The sequence below is a fragment of the Bubalus kerabau genome, chromosome 1, assembly GCF_029407905.1.
Source record: "Bubalus kerabau isolate K-KA32 ecotype Philippines breed swamp buffalo chromosome 1, PCC_UOA_SB_1v2, whole genome shotgun sequence".
NCBI classification, from domain to species: domain Eukaryota; kingdom Metazoa; phylum Chordata; class Mammalia; order Artiodactyla; family Bovidae; genus Bubalus; species Bubalus kerabau.
This window is the reverse complement of record NC_073624.1, coordinates 220,473,302-220,500,641: the sequence shown is the minus strand read 5'-3', so window position 1 is coordinate 220,500,641 and position 27,340 is coordinate 220,473,302. Positions and strand designations below refer to the sequence as shown.

The following is a 27,340-nucleotide window of genomic DNA, read 5'->3' as shown; positions in this document are numbered from 1 at the left end:
AAATTTTTCAATTTCCTAAAATGAAACTCTGTCCCCATTAAACACTAAGTCCCCATTCCTCCTCCCACCTCCCCCAGGCCCCTGGGCATCTAACAACGTACTAAGAACAATCAACTCTTGGGCTTCCTTGATGGATCAGTGGTAAAGAATCCACCTGCCAATGCAGGAGACATGGGTTCGATCTGTAGTCTGGGAAGATCCCACATGCCACAGAGCAACTAAGCCCGTGTGCCACAACTACTGAGCTTGTGCTCTAGAGCTGAGGGGCCACAAGTACTGAAGCCAGCGTGCCCTAGAGCCCATGTTCTGCAACAAGAGAAGCCACGACAATGAGAAGCCCACGCACTGCAACTACAGAGTAGCTCCTGCTAGCCTCAACTAGAGAAAAAGCCCGTGCAGGACTGAAGACCCAGAGCAACCAAAAATAAATAAATAAAATAATAATAATCCACTCTTAAAGGCCTAATATCAATATTAATTTTTTTTTTTAATTCTAAGAATTCAGTCTTAGCCATTGAGCAGTAGCTGGGATTGGCCTTACCCTCCTATCACAAACTATAAAAATTGGGATAAAACTACTAGAGGCACTGGACAGCAACCAAGCTAGGGTTAGAGTTATAATCACTGAAAGAAGGAAGCATATGAGATAAGTGCTACATTCACTCTAACTTTTTCTCTTTAGGCATCTTCCAAACCATAGCCCAAGGAAATAAAGCCTAAACAAAGAATGAACATCTTTAGGACCAAAGAGTTAAGGACCTAGGAGTAAAAGTGATGCTGAAATTAAGCCTCAATAGGATCAGGGTGATTCACTGGTAATTTAAGTACCTGATAGAACAGAATTTAACAGTCTTAAAAGAAGGACAGGATAATCCAGAGCCTTGAAAAGGGATCATCTACAGCATATGACTTACAATAAAAAACAATTAGACATATCAAGGAGCAAGAAAAGGTGACTGACCTCAAGACATAAAATAATAAAAACTGACCCAGAATTGAATCAGATATACAAGATAGAAGAAAAGAACTTCAAAACAACTACTACACTGCCTGTGTGCAGCAATGCATACTCAGCACAGCCAAAAATAAATAAATAAAATTTAAAAAGAATAGAAAAACAGAGAAAAATCAGTGAAATCAAAAATTAAAGGCTCATCATTATGTTCATATGCAATCTAAAGGAACCCTGAATAGCCAAAACCAACTTGAAAAAGAAAAACAAAGCTGGAGGACTCATACTTCCTGATGTCAAAACTTAAACAAAGCTACAATAATTACAACTTTGTGGTTCTGACTTAAAGACAAACATACAGGCCAATGAAAGAGAATAGAGAGATTAGAAATAAACCTTGCATGTATAGTCAAATAATTTTTGATAAGAGTGTCAAGATGATTCAAATGGGAAAAGTCAGTCTTTCTAATTTTGATGCTGGGAAAACCAGATAGTCACATGCCTAAGCATGAAATTTAACACTTAACCTAGTATCATATATAAATTTACTCAAAATGGATTAAAAACCTAAATAAAAGAGTTAAAACTATAAGAAAACACAGGACTACTGCTTCATGAAACTGGATTTGGCAATGACTTCTTGGATATGGTATCAAAGGCACAAGAAGCAACAACAAAAATAGATGAGATGGACTTTTGAAAAACAAACCAACAAAAGCACAACTTTTGTGCAGAGGAGACTATGAACAGAGTAAAAGGGCAGTCCATGAAATGAGAGAAAATATTTATCATATATCTGATAAAGAATTAAGATCCAGACAATATAAAGAACTTTTAATATTCATCAACCAAAAACAAGCTAATTCAAAAAGGGGCAAATGATTTGAATAGACATTTCTCTGGAAGATATACTGCCATAGAAAACAGTATGGTAGTGGTAATCCTCTTAATTATATTTATGATATGTGTATTTTACCATGATGAGAAAGCTGGAAAGAAAATACAAGTACATGAGTGTGCTGGAAATAACATAGCTAAGCCTGCCTTTCGTATGATTTCCTACATCAATAGATTTACTATGAAAAGCTAAACACTGCACACATCCCCTTCAGCCTCTAATAACGTACAAAATTTTCAGATTCCTCACCATCTCGTAACAATTTTTCCAAAAAATAGTAATAATTCTCAAAGGCTTAAATACATGACTCTTTAGTCCTATATAATCTCAAGTGCAATTTAAAATTACCATGCAAGCCTCCATTAAGGCAGTGTGCATCTCATCTGTTTTGTGCTCTTGATCTGCACCAGCATCAAGCAGAAAGCGAACCATGTCCAAATGGCCTTAAAAAAAGAAGAAAACAAATTTTAAAACTATATTTCTCAAGAACTATCAATTTAATTTATAAGTATTAAAATGGGAAATATTTTTCTTTCAGATATCTATACAAAAATTTATGAGAACTTATTTTGCATTCAATAAATCAACAACAATTCTACAAAGCCAATCCAAAATAGTAAGCAGGCTCTCATCAAGGTCTTATCCAGGTTTTAAAGATCAAATTAGTCCAAAGCACATTAATTCAAGCTAGGTAAAGCAATAAAATGGTAATACTTATACTTTGATTTAATCTATATAAACTATAAATCAAAACACTGAAATAAAACAGAATGCCAAGTAAAGTACGTTTGGATCATATTTTTCAGAAAAAAAGCTTTAAAATAATAACCATAAACTCACTGTGGCAATGAGCAGGCACAGAAAACTCCATTTAAAATAATTTCAACCTTCTTGATACATTTAGTATATAAAAAGCCTTAATAGTCAATAAGAAAAAGACAAACACTCCAGTAGAAAAATGGATGAAGGACATGAAATGGCAATTCAAAAAAAAAGAAATGAAAATGAATATTAAACTGATGAAAAATATATTAAACCTTCCTACTAAACAAATGCAAATTAAAATGAGACACCATTTTTTACTATCAAAATGGCAAATATTAAAAAGAATGATAATACCCAGTGTTGGTGAGGGTGTAGGGTGGGGTAAAGGGCACTCTCAAACACTGCTGGTGGGAGTGTAAATTGGTTCAACCTTTCTAGAAGGCAATTTGGCAATATGTATCAAAAGCCTTAAAAATGTCCATACCCTTTGACCCAGCAATTCCACTTCCAGGAATTTATCCTAAGGAAATAATCAGAGATTAGGCAAAGATGTCTGTACAAGGATGTTATCACAGTGTTTTTAATAATAGTGAAAAACTGGGAACAATTCAAGTGTCCAACAATAGGCAGTTATGGTGCATCCATTTGATGTATTTGGCAGAGATTGCTAATTCCCTACCCATTATCCATTCTTTCATTTTCATCCTGATTTCATCTCAGTGGCAACATGCCTGACTAAAAGACTACATTTTCCAGCCTCCCTTGCTGCTCTGTGTAGCCAATGAGATGTAGGAGGGACTTACAAGGCAGAACTTCCAGGAAGACTCCTTAAAGGTAGCTGACTAAGTTGGAAGGCATTCCTCATTTTGCCCTTACCCCTTGCATCCTTCCTAGAATATGGACTGCTGGAGCCCTAGCTACCATCTTTGAGCATAGATAATAGGTGACCTTGAGAATAGAAACCACACACTAGGATGGGTGGAGCAGAATGCTGATATCTTAATAAAAATGGAACTGCCTTTTTAGTTCTAGATAGCCTATTTTTGTAACTTAAAAAAATTTTTTTTTAATCCACACCACTTGCAGGATCCTAGCTCTCCTACCAGGGATCAAACTTGGCACTCGGCAGTGAAAGCATGGAGTCCTAGCCACTGGACTGTCAGAGAATTCCCAGAATTGTTTTATATAAATGAGAATAAGTTTCTCTTTTGTTCAAATCATTATTAATTTAGGTTTTGTAACAAAAGCAGCCAAATCTACTCCTAAATAAAATAGTGAAATACCATGAGAATATCAAAAGTTGTACTACAAAAATACTTATTGAGATGGGGAAGTGTTCGTGATGTATTGCTAAATAAAATAAGCAGACTATAAAAGTGTTAGAGTATGACCATTTAGTTTTTAAAATGTATATATACATTTTGACCTGTGGACAATGTGGAGGGTTAGGGTACAGTCAAAAATCCACATCACAGTTGGCCCTCTGTATCCATGGTTCCATATCCGAGGATTCAACCAGCTTTGAACTGTTTAGTACTACAGTACATATTTATTGAAAAAAATCCATATGTAGTGAATCTGTGCAGTTCAAACCCATGTTGTAAGACTCAAGTGTGTATACATTTGTTTATAAATATACCTAAAAAACACGCTGGAAGTAATTATACTAAAATATTGTTTATATGCTTTTTAAATATTTAGATGGTAACATTATATATCATTGTAAAATTTCTTTACACTATTCTGTTTTTTAGGATTTATATATCATGTGACTATTATTATTTGAGTGTGTATTATTTTTGAAATAAAGATTGGAAAAATCATATAAAACAAAAGTTATTAAAGAATGGAAACCCTCTAAGTCTGTGCTAAGAATTCCGGTTGACTTTACAGCTAGTTGAGTAAATTTTGAATTAAAATAATAAGAAAACATATACTATGAAACTATACTACAGGAAATACAGGCTAAAATGGACTTTCTATATATCTTAGAAGCTAGATAATTTTATAGCACAGGGAAAGTATAAACAATTAAAAATTAACTCATACTCAGTATCCAAATATTTAAATATTCAAAGTTATTATGAAAAAACTCTATAAACATATATACATTTATAGAGTACCTTTGTAGCATGCAAGTGTAAGAGCACTTTCTTTGAATTCATTAGAATGAGTGTTGATGCCTGCCCCATGATCTAGAAGAACTCTTGCAACTTCCACATGACCTGCACTGGCTGCTTCCATTAAGGGCGTATGTCCATTTTCATTATGATCTTCTATATTTGCGCCTTCATTAAGTAGCACTTTCACAATATCAACAAATCCTCCAGCACAGGCATAAGTTAATGCAGTGTTGCCTAACAAAAAGAAATTAAAAATTATGATAAAACTGATACAATTCCTATTATACTACTGCTCTAGTTCTATCGCTTCAATTACCTTACATAAACCACTACAATTATTATCTCAAGTTTTTCATTGTATTGGTTAGAAGCATCATCTGAATTTTATCACTAATTAAAAGGTTTATTATAAATGGGCCAATTTACCTCTCTTTATATTTCCTTAGCTTGTAAAATAAGATTGTCATCTTGAAAAATTACTTCAATATATTTTAAAATAAAATATTCTAATATATCACTCAAAGTATTGCTTTTTCTTATAACACTACACAACTTAGAAACACTTAACATTTTCTATGCATATTCATTTCTTAATTTTCTTTTACTTCTCCTTTATCTTTAAACATTTATTCATAACACAATTCATTGTTCTAGATACATTTTCTTTCTGAAATATATGTTTAGCCTACATTTATGAGATCTAAGGAGACAGAAATAAATCTCCCTCAGCTTAACTCCTGCAAAATAAAAATTTATTTAAAAGGTCATTATTCTTGGATCTGCCACTTATTTCTTTCTTGATTTGTTTTGAGGACTTTTATTATTAAAGGGAGTAGGGAAATGGTTTAACTACCCAATAGTATGAGACTGAAGAAGACTGTTTTAAAGGTTCAGCAAGAAAACTATCATTTCAAAGCCAAAGTTGTTCAGAATTCAACCGTTTTAACAGTCTCAGACATTAAGGATATTAATTTTACTACAACTATGGCAAAATGGTCAGCAAAGTGACCTACAATCCCTTCTAAGAAGTCGTGGTCATTTAAAAATAAATTAGGTTGCATTTAACATTTATTTGAGTATGCTAACATATACTCAAATGTCACTTAATGGAACACTGATATGCTTTCATTACTGAAACTTTTTTAAACCATATGCTTGTTGAGATTTAGGAATCTCATTACTAAATGTATATTTACTGCAACTCAAGACATATGTGGAGAAGGCAATGGCATCCCACTCCAGTACTCTTGCCTGGAAAATCCCATGGACGGAGGAGCCTGGTAGGCTGCAGTCCATGGGGTCGCGAAGAGTTGGACACGACTGAGCGACTTCACTTTCACGCATTGGAGAAGGAAATGGCAACCCACTCCAGTGTTCTTGCCTGGAGAATCCTAGGGACAGTGGAGCCTGGTGGGCTGCCATCTATGGGGTCGCACAGAGTCAGACACGACTGAAGCGACTTAGCAGCAGCAGCAAGACATATGACCAAGAGTAATAAAGAACCTTACTAGAGTAGCTTTCATGTTGCCAGGAAAATACCTTATTAGTAAATGCATTCTATACACTTGACATAAAAAACTCTATAAGGTTTTGACTCTCAGGTTAATATATACAAGGTAGTTGGTATTTAAATGAGACAAAGAATTGTGAAAGATACAGTTCATTAATTTGCCTCTTTAAACATTATATATCAATGTGGCAAAGAAATTGTCTCCAGCAGAAAAACTGTCAGTCCTGATCAAACAGAATGTAAGAGTATTCCAAAGACTTCTGAAGATAACAAATTAATCTATATTTTACTCAGAGATTCTAAACAACGACTACGATTTTTCTGTATATTTACAACCAACTATCCCTAGGAATCAAATTTTTTTCTCTCTCAGGTTATAGTTATTCACATCAATTTATTTTCCTCAAATGAACACATCACTTTCGACATACCTGTTGCAGACTGTGAGTTGACATCTGCATCATGAAGAAGTAACAATTTCACAATATCTAAATAACCTCCACTAGATGCTGCCATTAAGGGAGTTATATCTCCTTTATTCCCTCTGTCTTCAACATTAGCATGCATAGCAAGCAATACCTTTAAAACACATAGGCACATGGAGAGAAACTGTCAATTCTTACAATTAATAGTACTCTAGGTAATACACTGAATCTGGGAAGATACTCTTTTAGAATGGAGACAAGTAAAAATAAAAATAATCACCTTTGGGGAAAATATGCTAGTGTTCACTGCTCAAAAAAAACACCGGTTAAATGTTATATTTTATAATATCATTACATATTATCTCTAAGTAAAGTAGGTAATCATATAACCATCCAATTATAAAATTTAACTGCTACTGTCAAAAAAATTGTATTATGCTTAGGATTATCTAGCAAGAGAACAGCAAACCTATTCACAAGACAGAAACTAACTGGTAAACACATGGCTATTTCCCAATATTGCTCTAACAGAAAAAAAAAACTAAAAAGAATTGGGATAATCCAGATGGAATGAAAGTAAATCAACATTTTTCATTATAGTTGCATATTATTTCTAATGGCAAGTTTAAAATTTACTATTATTAATATTATCTCTATGTGTTTTTTTTCCTTTCCTTTTTTTCCCTATGTGTCTCTCATTCATTAGGACTATTTTTGAGTAAGTGGCAGAAAAAATGGACCATGACAAGTTGCATGCACAGAGAACAAAAATTAATTATGTATCAGTTTCTATTTAACCTACTGCCAAAAAGGAAAGACCCTGGTCTCTAATGATTCTTTTATTAATGATAAAAATAAATAAAACATCAAAATCTTCCACAATTCTGATCACTAAAGATTACTTCTGCTTACTTGTGCTAATTCATAATACCCAGCTGAACAAGCCAAACACAGCAGGCTTTCTCCTTCTTCAGTATGTTCATTTACACTTCTGCCTTCATCTAGCAGTTTACGAACAGCATTCACATCCCCATCAGAACAAGCTTCTGCTAGACTGCGACTGAAAATAAACCAACACAGAAAAACTCAAGGTCCTATGATAATGAATTGTATTAAATATATACTTAGTCATACAAAGAAAAATGCTGATATTGTAAGAAAAAAATTATTTGAACATTTATTTGCATACTAATTTTTCATGTATGTGGACCAAGCCAGAAAGCAATAAGTAAATGTGAAAACAGCTGTCATTTTTATCTTTCAAAATGTCCTAACATATTTTCATGTCATATTAAGTTTTAAATAAACTGTATAAAGCATTAGATGAACAAGTTTTTAAACTAATGTTATGATTCCCAAAGACGTATTTATTTTAAATTTTACTCGGTAATAGTGAGGTAATAGAAGATAAAAATCTGAATAAAATTTTTATTGCAGAATGACTAACAAAATCAGTGAGTCTCTGACTCTAATGTGCATATAAACAGCGCAAGTTTCTCGTTAAAATGTAGATTCTGATTCAGTAGATCCAAGTGGGGTCTGAAATTCTACATTTCTAATAAGTTCTCAGGTATGCTGATGCTGCTAGTTCCAAGTGCCATGTTTGAGTAGCAAGGACCTAGATTACTGCATTAGCAACCCATTTCATTTATTATTACTCAGGTGGTCAGTTTAGAGTTTCAACTATAACCTTTGGAGTAAGTAACTTCATTAGAAATGAAAATCAGATACAGAATTGAATACTCAGCAGAAGTCATTAAACACATACGTGTCTACTTGTCCTGCACTGTGACTGTTTTCCGCCCTCATCCGCGTCAGTGCAGCGGCAGCTTCATCCAGTGCACAACTTACTGAGGATGTCAGTCTTCGGAGTACCTCAGGATCTGCAAAGGCTTTACCATCAGCAGTTGACAATTTGCCAATTCCTTCAGTGTGCATCAATTAGATGGTGCAGGGAAAGAAGAAGCATAAATGTATAAATTGTAATTACATTTCTAAACACTACTATCTAGGGCAAAACGCATGTGTAAGGCTGACAATTTCAATTTTGCCACTAACATCAAAAGGCCATTCGTAACTACCTATGTTTTAGTCTTTTCATCTTTACAATTCACATAACACTAATTTGTCCTCTACCTAACTCCAAATATAACTTAATGCTTACTGTAAAAAAATGGATGAGATTTCTATCAAAGTATAATTACAGCATCAGATCTAAAGTATAAGATCCTATCTATCTATTGATATTTTTAGTAGTAATGAAGGAAATATTCTTAAATATTACAACAAACAATCCAACAGTTTCTTCCTTTGATTGAACAGCCACCTAGAACCATTTTCTGGGTAAACATGGTAAATTAAAATAAATTATCATATTTTACATTTATTATGTGCTTTTAAATGTACCAGACATAAAGGAATAAAACCTAGCTCCTGTCCTTACACAGCTCACAATCTGGTTGGTCTAGGCTGCCAATAAATCTTTTTCTCTAGATTCAGTGAGGAATCAGTAACAGAAAACTTTGTTGATAATATGACCACCTGTTACTGCTAAAAATGAGAGGAAAATAGCCAATAAAAATTTATAGAACAAAAAAAAAAGAAGGGAAAAATTGCACAATAAGAGAAAAAATAGACATTGTGATGCTCTCCAATTAAAACAGTATGATAGTATGACACCTGCACAGAAAAATAATTCTATCAAGGATATATAATAGAGCCCCCAAGATCCTGGATTATTTGGGAACTCAATATATGACAAAGGTGACACTTCAAATCAATGGAGATAAGAGAGCTTATTTCCTAAACACTGTTCAGAAGTTGGCTATTTGAAAATTAGGTAAGATCTCAAATTCATACCATTTACAAAAATAAAAACCTGGTAGATTTAAATGAAATCTGAAAAGTACTATTATACTATGTAGTATTCTTCTATTGCTGATATTAAGGAGGATTTTCTAAGCATGAGACCAAATCACGAAAGCTATAAAGTAAAAAATTAGTAAATGGGATATTAAACATGTTTATTTTCAATAAAAATTTCTATATAACTAAAGGCACCATAAATAAAATTAAGGCAAAATAAAAACTGGAAAAATTAACACACATTTAATTTATATCATTTATAAAGAACTACCACACAACTTGTTGATAATATTGACTGAACACAAACTATGAAATTGATCAAAAGAACAAAGGTGGGAGGCCCTTTCAAACAGTTGATAGGAAGATGTACTGACATAAACTTGACATTTCTATTTATAAAAGTTATCAAAATTTTGAATGCAAAAATATCCTCTGACCTAGCAGTATCACTTTCTAAAACTCTGTCCTATGAAGATACTTGCACAAGCAAGAAAAGTCATAGATATATATGGATATAAACTATAGCAGTATTTGTGATATAAAAAAATTGGAAATAACCTAAAAATATCAACATATAATGTTATAGAAGGATGAACACAATAAATTAAGTGAAAAAAAGTGAAGTCGCTCAGTCGTGTCTGACTATTTGTGAACCCATGGACTATAGCCTACCAGGCTCCTCCGTCCATGGGATTTTCCAGGCAAGAATACTGGAGTGGGTTGCCATTTCCTTCTCCAGGGATTTTACTGACCCAGGGATCGAACCCGGGTCTCCTGCATTGTAGGCAGACACTTTACCATATGAGCCACCAGGGAAGTCCAAAAAAGGAAAGTAAAAAAAGGAAAATTATGATTTGTTAATATGAACCTATTTAACATAAAAAAAAAAATCATGTATTTATAAAACTACAAGTGAAAGTCTGAAAGTATATGTAAATCCTGACAAGTATATGTAAACCTTTACAATCAAAGTAATACATCTCATTCTGTTTTCAGTCAGTTCAGTTCAGTCGCTCAGTCGTGTCTGACTCTTTGCAACCCCATGGACTGCAGCACACCAGGCCTCCCTGCCCATCACCAACTGCCAGACTTTACTCAAACTCATGTCCATTGAGTCGGTGATGCCATCCAACCACCTCATCCTCTGCCGTCCCCTTCTCCTCCTGCCTTCAATCTTTCACAGCATCAGGGTCTTTTCAAATGAGTCAGCTCTTCACATCAGGTGGCCAAAGTATTAAAGTTTCAGCTTCAATATCAGTCCTTCCAATGAATATTCAGGACTGATTTCCCTTAGGATGGACTGGTTGGATCTCCTTACAGTCCCAGGGACTCTCAAGAGTCTTCTCCAAAACAACAGTTCAAAAGCATCAATTTCGGCACTCAGCTTTCTTTAGAGTCCAAAGCTCACATCCATACACGACTACTGGAAAAACCATAGCCTTGACTAGACGGACCTTTGTTGGCAAAGTAATGTCTCTGCTTTTCAATATGCTGTCTAGGTTGGTCATAACTTTCCTTCCAAGGAGTAAGCATTTTTTAATTTCATGGCTGTAGTCACTATCTGCAGTGATTCTGGAGCCCCCAAAAATAAAGTCTACCACTGTTTCCACTGTTTCCCCATCTATTTGCCATGAACTGATTGGACTGGATGCCATGATCTTTGTTTTCTGAATATTGAGTTTTAAGCCAAAATTTTCACTCTCCTCTTTCATCAAAGATTCTCTTTAGTTCTTCACTTTCTGCCATCAGGATGGTGTCATCAGCATATCTGAGGTTATTGACATTTCTCGAAAAAATCTTGATTCCAGCTGTGCTTCTTCCAGCCCAGCGTTTCTCATGATGTACTCTGCATATAAGTTAAATAAGCCAGGTGACACTATACAGCCTTGACGTACTCCTTTTCCTATTTGGAACCAGTCTGTTGTTCCATGTCCAGTTCTAACTGTTGTTTCCTGACCTGCATACAGGTTTCTCAAGAGGCAGGTCAGATTGTCCTGTATTCCCATCTCTTTCAGAATCTTCCACGGTTTATTGTGATTCACACAAAGGCTTTGGCATAGTCAATAAAGCAGAAATAGATGTTTTTCTGGAACTCTCTTGCTTTTTCGATGATCCAGCGGATGTTGGCAATTTGATCTCTGGTTCCTCTGCCTTTTCTAAAACCAGTTTGAACATCTGGAAGTTCACCGTTCACGTACTGTTGAAGCCTGGCTTGGAGAATTTTGAGCATTACATTACTAGCCTGTGAGATGAGGGCAATTGTGCGGTAGTTTGAGCATTCTTTGGCATGGCCTGTCTTTGGGATTGGAATGAAAACTGACCTTTTCCAGTCCTGTGGCCATTGCTGAGTTTTCCAAATTTGCTGGCATATTGAGTGTAGCACTTTCACAACATCATCTTTTAGGATTTGAAATAGCTCAACTGGAACCATCACCTCCACTAGCTTTGTTTGTAGTGATGCTTTCTAAGACCCACTTGACTTCCCATTCCAGGATGTCTGGCTCTAGATGAGTGATCACACCATCGTGATTATCTGGGTCATGAACATCTTTTTTGCACAGTTTTCCTGTGTATTCCTGCCACCACTTCTTAATATCTTCTGCTTCTGTTAGTTCCATACCATTTCTGCCCTTTATTGAGCCTATCTTTGCATGAAATGTTCCCTTAGTATCTCTAATTTTCTTGAAGAGATCTCTAGTCTTTCCCATTCTATTGTTTTCCTCTATTTCTTTGCATTGATCACTGAGGAAGGCTTTCCTATCTCTCCTTGCTATTCTTTGGAACTCTGCATTCAAATGGGTATCTTTCCTTTTCTCCTTTGCGTTTCACTTCTCTTCTTTTCATGGCTATTGATAAGGCCTCCTAAGACAAACATTTTGCTTTTTTGCATTTCTTTTTCTTGGGGATGGTCTTGATCCCTGTCTCCTGTACAATGTCATGAACCTCCATCTATAGTTCATCAGGCACTCTGTCTATCAGATCTAGTCCCTTAAATCTGTTTCTCACTTCCACTGTATAATCATTAGGGATTTGACTTAGGTCATACCTGAATGGTCTAGTGGTTTTCCCTACTTTCTTCAATTTAAGTCTGAATTGGGCAATAAGGAGTTCATGATCTGAGCCACAGTCAGCTCCTGGTCTTGTTTTTGCTGACTGTATAGAGCTTCTCCATCTTTGGCTACAAAGAATATAATCAATTTGATTTCAGTATTGACCATCTAGTGATGTCCATGTGTAGTCTTCTCTTGTGTTGTGGAAGAGGGTGTTTGCTATGACCAGTGCATTCTCTTGGCAAAACTCTATTAGCCTCTGTCCTACTTCATTCTGTACTCCAAAGCCAAATATGCCTGTTACTCCAGGTGTTTCTTGACTTCCTACTTTTGCATTCCAGTCCCCTATAGTGAAAAGGACATCTTTTCTTTTCTTTGGGTGTTAGTTCTAGAACATCTTGTAGGTCTTCATAGAACCATTCAACTTCAGCTTCTTCAGTGTTACTGGTTGGGGCATAGACTTGGATTACTGTGATATTGAATGGTTTGCCTTGGAAATGAACAGAGATCATTGTGTCGTTTTTGAGACTGCATCCAAGTACTACATTTTGGACTCTTTTTTGGACTATGATGGATACTCCATTTCTTCTAAGGGATTCTTGACCACAGTAGTAGATATAATGGTCATCTGAGTTAAATTCACCCATTCCAGTCCATTTTAGTTCACTGATTCCTAAAATGTCAACGTTCACACTTGCCATCTCCTGTTTGACCATTTCCAATTTGCCTTGATTCATGGACCTGACATTCCAGGTTCCTATGCAATATTGCTCTTTACAGCATCAGACCTTGCTTCCATCACCAGTCACATCCACAACTGGGTGTTGTTTTTGCTCTGGCTCCATCTCTTCATTCTTTCTGGAGTTATTTCTACGCTGATCTCCAGTAGCATATTGGGCACCTACAGACCTGGGGAGTTCATCTTTCAGTGTTCTATCTTTTTGCCTTTTCATACTGTTCATGAGGTCCTCAAGGCAAGACTACCGAAGTGGTTTGCCATTCCCTTCTCCAGTGGAGCACATTTTGTCAGAACTCTCCACCATGACCCATCTGTCTTGGGTGACCCTATACAGCATGGCTCATAGTTTCATTGAGTTATTCAAGGCTCTGGTCCATGTGATTTTGTATTATATATTATATTTATAATTTAGAAAAGAATTTTTAAAAATTCTTCTTGAAATGGCCTTAATTCTCAAAGAACCTTAAAGTAAAAAATATTTTCAACTTTTTTTTTTCAGTTAAAATAGTGTCAAGAATTCTGTCTTTAGTGCTCACTTCAGCAGCACATACACTAAAATTGGAACAATACAGAAAAAATTAGCATGGCCCTTGTGCAAGGATGACACGCAAATTTATGAAGCATTTCATAATTTTAGACCTACATGTAAGACTAGAAACTATAAAACTCTTAGAGGAAAACATAGGCAGAACATTTGATGATATAAATCAAAGTAAGAGTCTCTATGACTCACCTCCTAGAGTAATGGAAATAAAAACAAAAGTCACAAGTGGGACCTAATTAAACTTAAAAGCTTCTGCACAGCAAAGGAAACTATAAACAAGGTGAAAAGACATCCTTTAGAATGAGAGAAAATAATAGCAAATGAAACAACTGATAAAGGATTGATTTCCAAAATATACGAGCAGCTCACACAACTCAATACCAGAAAAACAAACAACCCAATCAAAAAGTAGGAAAAAGACCTAAACAGACATTTCTCCAAAGAAGATACACAGGTGGATGGCTAATAAACACATGAAAAGATGCTCAACATTGCTCATTATTAGAGAAATGCAAATCAAAATTACAATGAGATATCACCTCACACTGGTCAGAATGGCCATCATCAAAAAGTCTACATACAATTAATGCTGGAGAGAGTGTGGAGAAAAGGGAACCCTCTTGCAGTGTTGGTGGGAATGTAAACTGATTCAGCCACTGTGGAAGACGGTATGGAGATTCCTTAAAAACTAGGAATAAAACCACCATATGACTGAGCAATCTCACTCCTAGGCATGCCCTGAGGAAACCAAAATTGAAAAAGAAACATGTGTCCCAGTGTTCACTGAAGCACTATTTACAATAGTGAGAACATGGAAGCAACCTAGATGTCCATTGACAGATAAATGGATAAAGAAGTTGTGGTACATATACACAATGGAATATTACTTGGCCATGAAAAGGAACACATCTGAGTCCATTCTAATGAGGTGAATGAACCTAGAGCCTATTATACAAAGTGAAGTAAGCCAGGAAGAGAAAAATAAATATCTTACATTAACACATATATATGGAATCTAGAAAGATGGTACAGATGAATTTATTTGGAGGGCAGCAATGGAGAAACAGACATAGAGAACAGACTTATTGACATAGGGTGGGGGGAGGAAGGAGAGGGTGGGATGCATGGAAAGAGTAACATGGAAACTTATATTATCATAATTAAAATACATAGTCAATGGTAATTTGCTGTATGTCTCAGGGAACTCAAACAGGGGCTCTATATCAACCTAGAGGAGTGGGATGGGGAGGGAAATGAAAGGGAGGTTCAAGAGGGAGGGGACACATGTATACCTATGACTGATTCATGTTGATGTTTACAAAATCTGTGATGCAATTATCCTTCATTAAAAAATAAAAAAAAGTTTAAAATATATTTATAAAGGAAAAAATCTATCTTTAGAAGTCTAGTAATATTTAACACATTCTCATAATTGAAAACAAACATAAGTCTAAAAATTCCTCTTAAATGTTATAGGCTCATGCAATGTACAAAAAAACAAATGAAAATACTAATGCACAAAAAGGAAGTATTCATTAAGCAACTGCCTTGGACAGGGCTTCGAAAGTACATTTTAAAAAACATTTGATAGGGACTTCCCTGATGATCCAGCAGTTAAGAATCTGCCTTACAATGCAGGGGATGAGAGTTGATCCCTGGTGGGGGGACTAAGATCCCACATGTAGGGTACCACAACTATTGAGCCCAGGTACTCGAGAGCCCTTGTTTCACAACAAGACAGAAGCCCACATGCAGCAATGAAGAGCCTAGGAGACACAACAAGACACTGGAGCCAATAGAAAAGGAAAAAACACCTGTAAATTCTTCTAGATTAAATTCTTATGTATGTGTAATGTACACATGTATTTACATTAAATAAATAAATATAGGGATGAGATTGGATAGTATCATCGACTCAATGGACACGAGTCTGAGCAAACTCCAGGAGATAGTGAAGGACATGGAAGCCTAGCATGCTGCAGTCCATGGGGTCACAAAGAGTCAAGACACAACTGAGCAACTGAACAACAACAACAATAAAAGAAGGGAATATCATACAAAGTAAACATATCTCAAAAGCAATATACAAAGATTAGAAAAAGATAACTTCCCTCTTAAAACAATTTTAGGAAATGAAAGGCTTTCATTACAGTGTGATGGAAATTTTGTTAGGCAAATTGTGAGAAGGTTTTAGAATATAAAATAGTTATTTATTATAGAAGTATATATTACTTTGAGAAAGCATGCTTATCACAGAGTTTTCTTTTCTGTTGCTTCAAAATAAGAAATTGACACAGTTTGGTAAATTCTGGTCCAATTTTGTGTTCAATTTTTATTTAAATGTCTTCGAAGTAAAAAAAAAGCAATCTACAATTAAGTTACAGACTAAAGTCAGTAATCATGTGCACAGTTCCCTAAATCAGCTAAAAGACTCATAATTTGATGGATTTAATTTACCTCACACATTTTAATTTTACAATGTAACTGGTAATAAGTTTTCCTTAATAACTAGCTACTTATCTAATACTTTAAAAATGCTAGTGTTATTGTACAGCAGGGAACTATATTCAATGTCATGCAGTAAACCATAATAGAAAAGAATACATATATATATATATGACTGAATCACTTTGCTGTATACCTGAAACTAACACAACACTGTAAATCAACTATACCTCAATTTTAAAAAAAGTTAGTGCTGAGCCTAGAAATCACTCATTGAGAACTTTCAAGCAAGAACTTTTTAAACATAAAATGTGAACATTTTCTTTAGGAAATTTTTAAAAAACCGTAAGTTTTACAGACTTCAAACTTTATATAGTATATAATTTGGTGATAATCTTGTGTAACTTTGAATAGAGATGGAGTCTTTTTTTTTTTTTTTTTGCTGCTCACAGGATCTTAGTTCCTCCACCAGGAATGGAATCTGGGCCCTTGGCGGTGGAAGTGTGGAGTCCCAACCATGACCACCAGGGAGTTCTCTGGAGTCTTTTAAAGAGATGAGAAAGAGAAAAGAAAAAATAAAGTACCTGCTGCTTCCAGCAAGGCTTCTAGTCGTGCCTGTGTCTCTGGATCCACAGTGCGTAAGTCTGCTCCTTCTGCAGTGCTTGATAAGAATATCTCTGATGTTGTTTTAAGCACTGGGTTATCCAAATCTTCTTGGTCCAAAATAAATGATTCAACCTGTTTATGAATTAAAGATGCAATATTCATAAAGCTGATCTTAATATAGTTAGCATACTACAATTGAAGGTCATAGGACTTCTGATTTGGAATTTAAACATAACCAAATAAATTACTGCAAAAACAGGAGATTATGGGGAGGGACTTTTAGGGAGCCTCTTCAGACACACCAGATTAAAGTTTCCTGGAGAGCAACGAATCTTCTGTGCCCACCACAGAGCCTGAAAAGCAGCATTTTTTAAAATGAAACAAGTACATCAACACAGCCCCTAGGAAGACATATACAGGACTAGATAGTAAAAAGATTAGATAGCATAAACAGGTCATTGAGGTATAGTTTCTCCTCTTTTCCAATCAATATAAGTCAATTCTGACTCTTACACTAAAGAAAAGAATATTTAATCTACTGTCAAATATCTTAAGTGCTCTAGACAGGAAAACTTAATTAGGTTAGGAATCATAGCCATTTGTTCACTGCTCTATCCTCTGAGCCTATGAATATCTTGTATATGGTAGTTATTCAATACAACTTTGTTGAGTGAATAGCATAAGTAAAATTAACTTATAAAAATAAACATGCAACCCTATAATTTTAAATTAATTCTAAATTTTCTTACCAAATAAAATATGTACAACCTTTTGGGGAAGCAATTTGGAAAAATGAATCAAAATGCTTTAAAAAGTACTTCTCTGATCCAGTAATTTCATTTAAAGAAATCTCTAAGAATCTACCTGGGCTTCCCTGGTGGCTCAGTGGTAAAGAATCTGCCTGCCAGTGCTGGAAATACGGGTTTAATCCCTGGTCTAGGAAGATCCCACATGCCGCAGAGCAACTAAGCCCTTCCGCCACAACTAACTAGAGCCGGTGCTCTAGAGCATGCAAGCCACAACGACGGAAGCTGCGCGCTCTAGAGTCCATGCTCCACAACAAAAGAAGCCACCACAATGAGAAGTCCGAGCCCGCGCCAACTAGCGAGTAGCCCCTGCTCAACCACAGCTGGAGAAAAGCATGTACAGCATCAAAGACCCGGCAAAGTCAAAAAAAGAAAAGAATCTGCCCGCAATGCGGGAGACCTGAGTTCAGCCCCTGGGTCGGGAAGATACTCCGAAGAAGCAAACAGCAACCCGCTCCAGTATTCTTGCCTGGGAAATCCCATGGACAGAGGAACCTGGGGGTCTGCAGTCCATGGGATCGCAAAGAGTCGGACACGACTGAGTGAATAACACTTCCATTTCCATCTTTAAAAAATTATCTGAATGCTAGAAAAAAATGCGCAGGGATGTTCATTGCACCATTAATTAAAATTCCAAAAATGAAGTGAAAAAAAAAATAGGGGATTTGTTAAGTACATTTTGTATATTCATAGGATGGACCACTATGCAGTCATTAAGAATAATATTTTTGAAGCATGTTTAATGGCTCAAGTCATAAAATTAAGTGAAAACCACAAGATTTAAGAGTACAATCTTTATTTTGCAAAAAGTATGTATGTATATGTATGCAAAGAAGATCATATGAGTACTCATGTATATATAATCATGAATACATATTTATATACCTATATATGTCTATAATATGTAAATATGTCTAACCAGGCAGGTTAACATACTTGTAGATAGAAAAACAGGAACAGAAAGGTTAAGTACTTCTCCAAGGCTGCATAGCTAATAAATGGCAAAGTCACATTTCAAACACAGGCCATGTGACTCTTAGACATTAAGCAATAGACACTAACACATTCATAAACAAAGTACCACAGTATTTGGATTACATTATTTGGAATATTTGACTAGTTGGTGATCAATTTTCACAACGGATACCAAATAAAGATATCCTAATAAAGACAGTAAAGTTAAAATGATGTTGATATATTTTATTATCCAATGATGTGCTTTAAATAAAGTAAATCTTTAACATCATATCCAATAACACTGAGCCATGTACTGTGTTTTAATACAACTTCTTTAATACATAATTATAGACAAAGATGTCATTCTAGATCAAAGCCAACAGATAAATGTATACTATCAGTTTTCAAGTGATTTGAAAGGCAACTGCTCATACAAGAAAGAGCTTGTTGCAAGCACAAGAAATTATTACATATTTTTAGATACATACATCTGCAGTTGTAAGGATAGTTAAAACCACCATTACAAATTCTGAAATTTATTAAAAATTTAAAAAAAAATTATTTTTTAAAATGTATTAAACATTCTGAATTTATTAAAAACAGTATTTAGATGCTAATATGTCTATTTTATAAAAGCACTGGTCTCATACACCATTACACATATTACAAAGATAAATACAGATTACATCTATCATGTAACATTTTAAAAATCCAAAATAAGGATATCCAATTTTCTCCCATTCATTCTCCAATATTTACTGAAGTCCTGTTTTATACAAACTACTATGAGAATACAAAAATGTGGTAGAAGAAATGTCAAAGACACCAACAACTGTCACAAAAGGCCTCCAAGAGAAATAAATGGTAAAACTATATTCATTAAAAAGAGAGAAATCACTTCCTGCCCCAGTACTCTAAGCAGATTTTGCACAAGTAGAATCTGAACTAGCCTTTGAAGGCTGCACAGAATTGCACAGGTGGTCAGACATGTAGGGGGGGAGTAAGGGAATGAAATTAAAAAATGGACTTGACGATGCATTTAGAAAGTGACGAATGATCCACCCTCAAAAATATAAGGTCCTTTGTACACTGTTAGTAGAAGCATAAATGATGAAGTACCTGTGGGACAGTGTTTGGCAGTTCTTCAAAAATTAAACACAGAATACAACCTAGCAATTCCACTTCTATGTATACACCTAAGAAGATTGAAATGTACATGTTCATACAAAACTTTGTACACAGACATTCATAGTTGCATTAAGCATAGTAAACAAAAAGTGGAAACAACCCATATGTTAACCAGTAAACTGATAAACAAAATAATAATATCCATATGATTGAATTTTATTCAGCCAAGTTCATGTGCTTAGCATGAACAAAGTCAGATGCAAAAAGTCACATACTATACAAATTTGTTTATATGAAATGTCCAGCACAGGCAAACCCAAAGAGACAGAAAGATTAGTGGTTTACTGAAGAGCTGGCAAAAGAGGAATGGGAATGACCACTAACAGTATGTATTATGAAATTATTACCACAATAAGTTAACATCTATGACCTCACATAATTACAATTTTTTTTTCCCTAGTTAGAATCCACTTAAATTTTTAAACATAGTTTTAGGCATTTTATATTTAGCTTCTGACCCAAAAGATCAAATTTTAAATATCTGTAACACTTGTGGGGAAAATCTTAAGTTCCCAGAATGAGTTATACATAAATGACTTGAATGACACAAAAATGACTTGAATACATTTGTGCCGATTTGTGCCAAAAGGTACTCAATTCTCATACTTTTCTGCCCTACTCTCTGTAAAATCTTAATTGTCTCAGGATTTCCCTGGTGGTCCAGGGGTTAGGAATCCACCTGCCAACGCAGAGGACATGGGTTCAATCCCTGGTCAGGGAACTAGGATACCACAGGCTGAGGGGCAACTAAGCCCATGCACTGCAACTACTGAGCCCAAGTGCTCCAACTACTGAAGCCCTCACACCCTGGAGCCTGTGCTCCACAACAAGAGAAGCCACCACAATAAGAAGCCCATGCACCACAACTAGAGAGTAGCCCCTACTCACCACAACTAGATAAAGACCAGGTGAAGCAACAAAGAGCCTGTGTGCTGCATCGAAGACCCAGTGCAGCCAATTTTTTTTTTAACTTAAATAAAAAAACAAAAGCCTGTCTCAACATGCGATCAATAAAAGGATAAAATATCCAGTTATGCCCATTACTTTGGGACTATTTGGAGGACTGCTTTTGGCAGTTCATAAATATCTTACCTGACAAACCTGCTGAAGCACATACTGTTGCAATGTAAATTGCAACAGCATTACCTCAAAATGTATCTGGCCAGTCAAGATGGAAACCATTTTCAGAAACATGGAAATGTTAATTAAGACCAATACCATACATTTAATATAAAGGCTCAATGATATAGCACAAAAAATGTCTAATTAATAGATAAGTTCAAAGTAATGTTATATCTAATGAAATTAGTCTTCATTATGCAAATGATGAAGAAGCAACACACAGCTTATGGATCAAATACAGCTAAAGGATCACAGAAATTTCCTTAGTGCCTAAAGATAGAAAGCTCACCCCTATCCAGCAGCTACATTGAGCAGCAAACATAATGCAACAACCTACAGTGGTACTGTTTTTAGTAATGGCAAAAAAGTTTATTTCCAGTTTTAAACATGGCAGATTTCTTTTCCTACTTCTGATTAGGTACAAAAATAAAAGGTGGAAGAAAAAGGATGTGAGGAAATCTGGCCCATAAAAAACTATATGTTTTTTCCTTACATATAGGTTTTTTTCCTTACGGGCATCCTTGGTGGCTCAGACAGTAAAGAATCTGCCTACAATGCAGGAGACCTGGGTTCGATCCCTAGGTCAGGAAGATCCCCTGGAAAAGGAATTGGCAACCCACTCCAGTATTCTTGCCTGGAGAATTCTATGGACAGAGGAGCCTGGGAGGCTACAGTCCATGCGGTCACAAAGAGTCGGACACGACTGATTGACTAACACTTTCACAACATCTAAATATCTTTCATCTAACATCTTTCACAACTATCTCATCTAAAATGCTAAAGGCAAACTCTTGAGGTCTTCCTCGTCAAAAGTCTTTCTTATCCTTCCCTTTTTCTAAAAAAATAGGTCCAGTTTTTAGCTTCAACTAGAATTTAAATAACTCTAGTATTCTTGCCTGGGAAATCTCAGGAGAGCCTGGCAGGCTACATACAGTCCATGGGTTGCAAACAGTTGGATACAACTTAGCGACTAAACAGCGAGAAGGGAAAAGAGTGGAATAAGCATTTTGTCCCATATGACATTTCAAAAATAAGCCACTGGATGGCAATAGTTACTAGGGAGAATAACCACAGACTCAGCTATTATCACCTAAAATAAAACCCAGCAACCCTAGCCAAAATCTAATTAGGAAAAAACCATTAATTAGCCTAAGCTATGATTTAGCCAAAACTTACTTCCACTAGAAAAACAAACAACAAAAAAACACAATTTCTATCAAGTAAACAGTGCTAAAATTAACACTTTCAATAATATTAATATGGTTTAAGTCATATGACAGCAAAATAAAATCTCACCTGTACATTTGTTACCTTCTCTAACGGTACATTTCTGGAAATAGTGAGGGCTAGTTAATAGAGGAAATAGGTTAGTAAAAAACATTCTATCATAAAACATGTATGTAACATTTCTGTTTATATATTCTCTAGTTATATGGTCATATCATGCAAAAAGCAAATAAAGAACACCAACAAATGCCTTTTCACTTACAAACAAATTATGAAATTTTTATTTTTAACATGTTAAATACATTTGTTTTTTGAGTTATAGTCACAAATATTGCTTCTGGCAATCCTTAAGAATAATCATCACTCCCCATGAATTCCCACCAGAACTATTTAAGAGAAGGGGCTAAATCTTTATTTTTCACTAACTCTTCTTACAAACCTTTAAAAATAAAGCTTCCTTAAGAAATTCAGATTTGATCATTAAAATGAAAATGTTTAAATAAAATATTTAAACATCCAAAATATTATATGTATATTTAAATGTATTTGCTATTTCTTTTCTTTTCTCTTGTTTAGTTTGTATCTGGAGAGATCAACATGTCTTACCTTTTCCCACCCAAAGTAAGCCCTCAACTAAGTCAGAATCACACCAATTTTAGAATGCAGGTGGCTTAATACTGGTTTCTACTTGGAGCAGCAAAAAGGATGGGTCAGCATTCCCAGAGATAATTATTGAAGGACACAGTAATTCCTTTTTGCAAAAAAGGTGGTACTCCAAACAGTCACATTCACCACAAACATGCTCCAAGATCCATTCAAAAGGAAAAAGTAATACAGTTGCAATGTGAGACCAAATAATGACACATTTAGCAAAGAGTTTTGCTAATACTGTTAAGGCCCAATATAATCAGCAACACTGGAAATAATGGAATGAAAAGGCTATTCCACCCTGCCACAAAAACTTCAGATCCACAATCCTCTTCTCAAAAAAACATCAATGTTATCTTGGGATTTCTGAAGTTAATTAACTTCAATAAGCACAAGAGAGAACCATCAGGCTTTTCCTAATTCTCAGTTAAAGCTGAAGAAAATTAACTCCACTTTTGTGGTGATTGTTGTTATTTAGTTGCTCAGTTGTGTCCCACTCTCTGCGACCCCATGGACTGTAGCCTGCTAGGCAAGAATATTGGGATGAATTACCACTTCCTTCTCTGGGGGATCTTTCCACCGAGGGATTGAACCAGAGGCTTCTGCTGCGTCTCCTGCATTGCAGGCAGATAGTACTCCACTCTGGTCAACCACAAAAACTTCATTTCTAAACCATATCTTTAATACTGAATCTATTATTTTTTTTAAAGTTTCTAAACATGGGAGAAAGGAAATTATAGCTACCGTTAAGTGCATTTTCCATATATTATTCCACTCAATCATCTTTACTACTCAATGAAGTAGATTAACATCTTCATTTTAACTGAAATTCAGAAAGTTAAAGAGACTTATCCAAGATGACATAACCATGAGCAGATCTGAAGCCATGTACTTCAGACTCCAAAGCTCACACCATTTTCACCAGACTAAACTGTATTAAGGGACTTCCCTGGTGGCCCAGTGGTTAAAACTCTGTGCTCCCAAAGCAGGGGGTCCCGAGTTCAGTCCCTGGTCAGGGAACTAGATCCCACATGCTGCAACTAAGATCTGGTGTAGCCAAATAAATAATTAAATATTAAAAAAAAAAAAATAAACTGTATTAAGTGACTGTTCTAAACAATGGAGTATGACTAAAACAATTACATACTAACCAAACACGTACTAAACAGAGAATCTACAAGTATCATAATGTCAAAGTTTAAAAGTAAGAGCAATGTCAGGAAAAAATCTTTAAATGTGATAGATTATCAAGCCACAAAGAGTTCTTACACAGACAAAGCATGATTTTATTTAATTACTTCTGGTAGCTACAACTACATTATTTCTAACAAACAAATATATAGCAAAATTTGTGCCACAATAGGTTTTTTCAAAAAGAGAAGCTTGCTCACATACTCACTAGGAAAGTCACAAGGAATGAAGAACCTGGCAATCAAGTCCAAGAAAATCTTAATGTTGAAAACAGAAACATCATATCTGCCCTATCATAATAAGTGGGTTAAGACTGAGGTTAGAGAGAAGTTCTGGCTTCTACTCATTACTCTAAATAAAAAATAAGCATCAAACACTCCAAAGAAATACTTGATTTGAGTAAGTTAAAAAGAGCCTCAAACACCCATAAACCTCCAATTCATACCAATAATGGGAGGAGAGCATAATGACTAAGAGCAAGGAGTCTTAAAACACTAGCCCACTGTTGACAGTGCCATCTTAGCTAACTCGTTTTACCACTCTTAGCTTCATTTTCCTCAGCTTATAAAATAAGGATAATAGTAGTAACCACATCACAGAGTTATTGATGATTAAGCAAGGCACCAAATCTAAAACTGCACAGCAGTACTTACTTAACACATGGTAATCACTCAACAAATATTAGCTGTTATTACTATTACCTTTTTTATTATTAAGGTCAGTTTATCTCTTACTCTCTACTCCACAAAAATATAAAATCCCTTACATTGTCTTAGGCTAACAAGTAATCTGAGCATATTAAACACTATACATATATATTCAAGATACATTGGCTTATTAAATCCAACATTTAATAAGTACCCACTATGTGCCAGACATTCTACTACATACAGGGAACATAAAAATAAATGACATGATTCCTGCTCATAAGACAGATAATCAAATGAATGCAATAAAGTACTAAAGATGCTGTTTAACAGGGAGTTATATATGGACAACATGGGAACACAGAGGAAGGAAGAAATGGTCAGTTCCAGCTGGGGCAGTAATGAAGGAAATCAGAGATGATGATTTGGAACAAGAAAGTATCCAACAGGATGGGGAAGAGGGCCATTGTAACAGCTGCAGAGTAGTAGTTATAAGCATGGGTTTTATATCCCAAGAAACCTGATTCAAACCCTGGCTCCATTATTACTAGATGTATAACTTTGTGCGTGTTATATAACGTCTCTAAGCTTCAGTTTCCTCATCTATAAATTGGGAATATCACTTTCTTCATATGATAGTTGTAAAGTTTATTTTAGAATATAAAGGTAAGCATTTAGTTCAGTGGACAATAAAAACTCAGCATGTAGTAACTATTATCCTGATACTAGAACCCAAAGCAGTGAAGTAATTTACTCCGGACGTTTAATAGCTTGCTATGTTCAGAGAACTACAGCAAATTTGGTATGGCTGAAATATAAAAAGCAAATAAAGGAGGATACAGCAAGGAAAGAAACAGAAACCAAATCCTAAATAACCTGGTATGCCACACCAAGGAATTTGATTTATCCTTTATCTAAGGAACAGGAAGGCTTTTTGCCAAAGGAGTGACATGACTGAACTGGCATTAGACAATTTACTGTGATAGCAGGATAGAGAAGAATTAGAGGTTTAATCATAGAGGTATTGAATAGATAGAGCCAGGTATTACTACAGTAAATATAAGTGAAAGATGATGAGAATACAGAGAAAGAAACAAATAAACAAGATGTTAAGAAAGAAACTACAGGGTTCAGTGCCTGTTTGGATGTGTGTGGTAAGAAACAGCAGATGCAAGTTCCAAGGTTTCTAACTACACTGCTAGTTTTAGGGCAATGCAATTTACAGGTTGGGGGAGGGCGGGGTAGGGGGAAAGCCATGAGTTCAGTTTTAGGACTTGAATCTGAGATGTTTATGGAATATACATACAGTAGGCAGTAGGAAATGCTCTTAGACTACTAAAATAGGTAAAAGAGGGAAACCATACAGGTATCTAAGAGAAGAAAGCTCCTATGAGAGTGAAGTACAAATGCCAAAAGCTCTGGAGCAGAACATGCTTGGAGAGTTTACAGAACATAATGTGGTAGTTGTCGTTTTGCTCAAATGTCTGATGCTAATGAAATTTGTATCCTTTCATTTTAAATCACTGCCCCTTTAAACTTGTCACTTAAAGCCCATCAAACTCTTGAAAACACTCAAACATCAACCTTTATAGTGATCATCCAACTAACACAGGGCAATGATCCCTATACTGAGGTAAGGATTTTAGGCTGTCACAAGACTAGGAAAATATTAAATGAGGTTATGCAATTAAGGTACACACACCTTGAACAAACACTCAAATATAATCTGTTACTATGTAAAAGTAGTTTAGAAGGGGAAATATAATTTGTATAAATAATTTACCTTGTTTTTACATTTCTCTGAAATGTTCATGTTCCTGAAAAGCCTGATGTCTTTAAGGGTAGGCACCATATTTTTTCATCTTTGTAATCTAATCCTAAAGCCCAGAACAAAGCTTAACAAATAGCAGGTTCTAGTTAAATTACTGTGGAATCTGCAATACCAATCAGAATTCTTAAACAGAGTGCCAAGGGTTCTAATCTCTGAAAGATATAATTTTATTATGTAAGATGTGAGTTCATGAAAGAGGCCCTACCCCAAACTAAACATTGCTTTTCCTCAGTAGAGACTGAGAACATGCTTTTAACAGATTAACAAGGAGATAATACACAGTAGGAAGTACTTTTGATAATGTATTTTTATATTATTCAAAATTTTGTGGGGGAAAGGGTGGTAATAGGTCAAATCCATGCTCCTGATTTAAGTATAGCCTTAAATAATAATCTCTTCAAGCCAAAAGAAAATAAAACTTTTCTTTGTTGTCAGTCAAGTCCCAAGCACATCAGGTACTAAAAGATAGTACACATTCTCACTATTCAGAGCCAAACTAACTAGTAAATTAACATAATTGAGACCATTTGGGCAGTAATATCTAAGATTTGTTTGTGTAATAACACAGGTGGTAACACTGGCTTGGGTGTCAAGGTAATAGTATGTTACTCAAATACTGAATTCATACCTCTTAAACAACTGTCAGAAGATACCAGATGCAAACACTCTAATTGACATGTTTTACACTTTATTCTAGTTACCTGTTTATTATTCTGGAAAAAGAAATTCTGTCCATATTCCTCTTGAGGCTATATATACAGTCCACATCAGATGCACTTAGACTACAACTATTCAAACTAA

At 35.2% G+C, this 27,340-nt stretch overlaps 1 protein-coding gene and 1 non-coding gene across 5 annotated transcripts in view; one reads left to right on the top strand and one right to left on the bottom strand.

Moving 5' to 3' along the window:
• Window positions 1–27,340, bottom strand: part of ANKHD1 (ankyrin repeat and KH domain containing 1) — a 105,148-nt gene that overhangs the window by 62,842 nt on the left and 14,966 nt on the right. For all 4 annotated transcript variants that reach the window (XM_055555378.1, XM_055555388.1, XM_055555384.1 and 1 more), the window contains exons 2-7: window positions 16,901–17,054; window positions 8,442–8,598; window positions 7,586–7,733; window positions 6,680–6,827; window positions 4,739–4,972; window positions 2,199–2,293 (exon numbers count right to left, since the gene is read on the bottom strand). In XM_055555378.1, coding sequence (XP_055411353.1) covers window positions 2,199–2,293; window positions 4,739–4,972; window positions 6,680–6,827; window positions 7,586–7,733; window positions 8,442–8,598; window positions 16,901–17,054 — 936 coding nt within the window. The remainder of the gene's footprint in view (window positions 1–2,198; window positions 2,294–4,738; window positions 4,973–6,679; window positions 6,828–7,585; window positions 7,734–8,441; window positions 8,599–16,900; window positions 17,055–27,340) is intronic.
• LOC129642496 (U6 spliceosomal RNA) lies at window positions 13,856–13,962 on the top strand. The gene has a single exon (XR_008709765.1). It is a non-coding gene; the product is annotated as a U6 spliceosomal RNA (small nuclear RNA).